The sequence below is a fragment of the Spinacia oleracea genome, chromosome 1, assembly GCF_020520425.1.
Source record: "Spinacia oleracea cultivar Varoflay chromosome 1, BTI_SOV_V1, whole genome shotgun sequence".
Classification (NCBI taxonomy): Eukaryota; Viridiplantae; Streptophyta; class Magnoliopsida; order Caryophyllales; family Amaranthaceae; genus Spinacia; species Spinacia oleracea.
This window is the reverse complement of record NC_079487.1, coordinates 120,656,009-120,661,068: the sequence shown is the minus strand read 5'-3', so window position 1 is coordinate 120,661,068 and position 5,060 is coordinate 120,656,009. Positions and strand designations below refer to the sequence as shown.

Sequence of the window (5,060 nt, the reverse complement as noted above, 5' to 3'; positions counted from 1 at the left end):
AGCTCTGTTCTGTTCGACTTATTTTGATTTATTTTAGACAAATAAGTTCAGATAAGTTCAGTTAAGTTCAAATAATATAAGTTTAGCAAAAATAAGTTCAGTTAAGTTCAGATAATATAAGTTCAGCAAAAATAAGTTCTTTCAGACATTGTCACACACAAATAAGTATATTTCAGACAAAAAAAGTTTTTTTCAGATAAAATAATTTCAGGTAAGTTCAGTTAAGTCCAGATAATATAAGTTTAGTCAAAATAAGTCCAATAGAACGGAGCCTAACTTTAGATAGGTTCAGTTAAGTTAGGATAAGTTCAAATAATATAAGTCAAAAAAAGTAATTTAAAGATTTTTTTTACACTCATATAAGTTTATTTGAGACAAAATAAGTTCAAATAAATTGAGATAAGTTCAATTAAAGTTCAGATAAATTTAGACAAAATAAGTCGAATATAACGAAATCTTACTAGTATTTAGATAATTGTGTGTTTATTAAACTTATTTATCTTGAAATAAGTGAAAATAAGGTGAATATAACTTGTTGTTAAACTTGTTACCTTCTATAGTTCTATCACTTGGATGTTTTGAGGATGCTCAAATTTTGGGTTTGATGATTTTTGCTTTCTTTTGGATTTTTGATACAAAAATAGCAGCTGCACCAGTGGCGATAAAAGCCACCCTTAAAGCGAACAAGGCCTAAGTCACACAATCACACCTAGGTTGGTGGACATGGCAACCAAATGAATATAGAGTTGGAGTAAAGTTTAAAAGGGTTTTATTTGACAGGGTATAGAGTTTTTATTAGACAAGGTTAATATAGGATCGAAGTTATCCAATGATTTTGGATTAAATTAGTGGGTCAGGTCGTTTGAGCCGCGCCACAACAAAATTTTTGCACCGATCATAAGTTGATATTGACCTGCCTAGGGATGTCAATGAGCCGATACGCTCGTGAACAGCTTGTGAACAAGCTCGGTCAAAGCTCGGTCAAAGCTCGTTCAATAAATAAATAAACGAGCTTGAACAAAAAATTTAAGCTCGTTTAATAAATGATACTAGCTCGAACAGCCTAGTGTTCGGCTCGTTTAGGCTCACGAACAACTCGTTCATGTTCGTTTCCAAGCTCGTTCGTGTTCATTTATAAGCTCGTTTAAAATCTTGTTCAAGCTCGTTTATATTAATTTTCTAAAAAAAATATGACAAAATTTTATTTATAAGTAAATATAAGTTGCAGTTATTTTGTTAGATTTTGATTTTTAGGAGATTATAATTTATAAAATAGTATTAGTTAGTACTGTGCTAACTTTTAATTTGGGTATGGTTATGTTTTTATGTTTTATAATTTTTTAAAATAATATTTCATTTATTAATATGATAATTTAAATTCGATCTTGCTAGTTTTTTAAGGCTTGTTTGTTAAAAGCTCGTTTATTAAGGCTCGTTTGTTAATAGCTCGGCTCGGCTCGAGCTTTAGCTTAAACAAGCTACTCGTGAGCTAAGCTCGAACAACGAAAAACTTAAATGAGCCAAGCTCGAACAGGAAAAATGAAAGCTCGGTTAAGCTCAGCTCGAGCTCGAGCTCGGAAATTTCTTATCAAGCCTAGTTCGAACAGCCAAATACTCGGCTCGGCTCGGCTCGTTGACATGCCTAGACCTGCCCAATATCGACCCACTCCAGGGTGATCCCTTTATGACTCGACCTGCTTCTAGCACGTACCGACCCTGACCGAACCACGCAGTAACCAGGTCTAGTCACAACATAAAAAACATAGGTGGGATCTTAGGGAAATTAATTACACGAGTACTCACTAACTCTCTTTTCACAAATCCAACCCTCCAATGTGACTCTATTGGCCCTCCAATGTAAATTTATTTCACATTTGCAAACAACTTGAAGAATGAAGATGACTAGATGAGTCCTTGACTCCTTTGCTGCAGAATGCTATGGCCAACCCCATGAGAAAATCCTTAACAAACAACATAGAGAATGACCAACTTACTAAACTGCTTAGAATTATAAATACAGGTACCTATAACAAACACTGGCAAGCTGCAACCATAAAAAGCACAACACACCTAAAAACTCAATTAGACAAACACAATGGCTTATTCCTTCAATATTTCTTTTTCGCTCGTGCCACTGCTGCTGGTTTCACTTTTGAGAGGTTAAGGGGAATAGCAGGGTCTACAGCATACAATTAGTAGCATAGCAAGATATAATGATATATAGCTAACTTCTGGGAATTTCTGGAAACCATCATTAATCAAATACTTGTACTGATTTTCTAGGTCGAGAATAAAAAAGAGTCGAGAACAAATCTAGGTCGAACTTGTAAATAATGGCCCTTTCCCAACACCAACAATGAGGGATATTTGTGATCAGCAGCAGAGTGCAGACGGGCATAATAAACCCAAGAATGCAACAAAGAAACGCAAAATTACATGCTCAGGAAACAGAGGAAAACAAAATCAGAAGTTAAAGATGTATCCTCTCTATTCTCTAAGATTCTAACTCTCTTTATCTCTACATTCAGCAAAACAAAGTCAATTCTCCTCACTGAAATTGAAGACACCATTTCCCATGCATCCTCAAGCAGTTATAAATTCCTAAACCTTCTAACAAAATGACATTTAGGAAAGGAGAGAAAGAAATTGTGACAGCGCATCATAATTGCAAAACTTGAAGACAACAATAAAATCTAATCTCAATAACTTCCATAACAATTAGACCTCTCTAACATGATTATTGAGCAACATGATGATGGTAATCAGAGTATACAAGAAACTGCACGTAATGACATACAACGCTTAGCATAAGGTCCCATAGCAGGTTTCTATCTATATGCTCACTCAAAATTGTAATGCTTATCAACAGCTTCTGAGACATCCCAAGTACACTTCATACCTTTTGGGAATACAACCAAATCACCAGCTCCAAACTCAACAGCTTCGCTAGAACCATCAGGATAAACCTTCACCTTTCCTTTCAACAGATAGCATGTCTCCTTTGCCTCATACGTCCAAGGAAAATTACTAGGAGCACAACCCCACCTATATCATGACAGAGAAATACACATTAGAAAAGATACAATACACAACATATATAGAATTATACGAAGTGTTTATTAAGGAGTCATAAACTTAGCATTTCCTTTGTTCCGTTTGGGAAAGTGGTAGAGCATGTTATATTAAAGTGATTAATAATGATATACTCAAGGAGATGGTTAAATACCCCCTCAAACCACAAATAATAGCCGAGTTCTTGAATTGGGATATCGTTTTATGTTAGATTCCTATTTGGGCCTATATGTTTGTTGTACACTTAACTACTCAAAACCTAATCGATATGTATTATGTAAACTTAACTCCTCAAAACCTAATAAGATCATTCCCCCACTTGGCTTGTGGTCGTACACATAGATAGTGTACCATGTACATAATCTGTTGGCCAATATTCTTCTTGTTGATTTATCTTTCATGCATCCGTTATTAGAGAAAACAATAGTACGCTCTTTTGCCAATGCAAGTAGCCTAACAACTGAGAGAATATAAGTAAAGCCAAAGTGCAAGCAATGACGTCTAGTCTAGATTCAACAACCTATAAAGGTTTCACATGAGAGCATCAATCTTGATATGAGAGCATCAATCTTGATAACTGCCATTAACATTTAATGACACAAAAGGATCAGCAGATCTTGGAGTCATAATGTTAAGACACAATTGAAGCCTGTATACATGAAATTTGTTCCCACTTCTTAGAGATGCTTGGTCTCTAAAAGAAAGTGAAGAACCACCACAAAATGCATCACAAAACACCATATGTAGCTTCCTTGTCATATCCTCTTTTACTAGCCTCACAAAACTGTGCTAGTATGAAGGAATATATACAAGTCTGACAGATTAAACCAATCAACTGCCAGAAACTTCAATGGCAAATGTATTAGCAGCTTACAAATTCGACCTTCGACCTCAAGGGTTGGACATCAGTGACAACTACATTGAATTGCTATTTGGTAATCACTTAACCCAAACATGGGCGCGCTTTTAACAAAAAGAAGGTAACTATTAACCACAAAGCCAAGTACTACTCGTTTACTCGTGTTATAGTGCAATTTCGTCTCAGTAGGTATCACCAAGAACACCAATGTATATCCTAATTTTAGCTACTATAAGCACTAGCAGTATAGCACCACAATTTTATCAATAAAGCTGCTCATTCTCGCAATTCTTAATCGGTGATGGATAATTACATGTTAGCACAGAAAATACAAAATTCTAGTTCATACTTAATTACATCTACTTATTCAAATTCACTTACTTGTATTTACATATTCTTGACAAAAATTCACAATTATCCAAATAGAATGCTTGCAATCTTAAACGTAGTAATTCGTTAATCATTTATATACTCCAAAACACAAGTTGCGAGCACATTTCACCAAAACCCTTAATTTTGTTTCAATATTGATCATATAAAGCTTCATCACCAGCTCAAAACGGCTTATGATACTCAAACCCCGTGTACTCGTGCGACTCGTGTCCGACTCCGGTATATGAAGAGACCCAGTAACACATCAAAACAAATCACCAAACAAAAATTGATACAATAATCAAAGAAGTAACCATTTACAAATGATAAGAAAAACAGAAAAAAGAGAGATTACTTGGGCCAATCGCGAACACCGAGCTCAGAGAGCCTAGACTCAGGAGGGTTCCTCTCAATTTTGACACCCAGTTTCTCAATTGGATTAGACATGCTTGTGCCCTCAGTTGATGCCCTAACTATGGAAAAAGATGGGTTTTTCTGGGTTTTTAATCCAAAATAATTCGACCCAATTGTTGATTTTAATGGAAAAGGTTGAATTTGAAGAGAGCGATGATTTGGGTTGTAGCAATTTTTGTGGGTTGATGAAGAAGGTAGTAGTCCAATAGTTGACTGTCCGGTGACTGTAAGACCAATTCCCATTTTTTAAGAACCTTTTAATAAGGTCCCCTCTTTTTTCAAGGCAAACTTTTAACGAGGTTTAAGTTTAACATCAAAAATTTTGGTGTCTGAAATTTTTTAA

General features: G+C 35.1%; 1 protein-coding gene across 1 annotated transcript; it reads right to left on the bottom strand.

Moving 5' to 3' along the window:
* Positions 1-2,637: 2,637 nt before the first annotated feature.
* Positions 2,638-5,060, bottom strand: LOC110779910 (uncharacterized). Its single transcript, XM_021984358.2, has 2 exons — positions 4,659-5,060; positions 2,638-3,045 (listed from the first exon to the last, which is right to left on the bottom strand). The coding sequence occupies exons 1-2, from the start codon at positions 4,958-4,960 to the stop codon at positions 2,841-2,843; spliced, it is 507 nt and encodes a 168-aa protein (XP_021840050.1). The 5' UTR covers positions 4,961-5,060; the 3' UTR covers positions 2,638-2,840.

Excerpts from the sequence above, each read along its gene's own strand:
- LOC110779910 (XM_021984358.2), bottom strand. The coding sequence starts at position 4,960 with ATGGGAATTGGTCTTACAGTCACCGGACAGTCAACTATTGGACTACTA. Across the intron at positions 3,046-4,658 it reads GGTGTTCGCGATTGGCCCAA|GTGGGGTTGTGCTCCTAGTA; the intron begins GTAATCTCTCTT and ends GTCATGATATAG.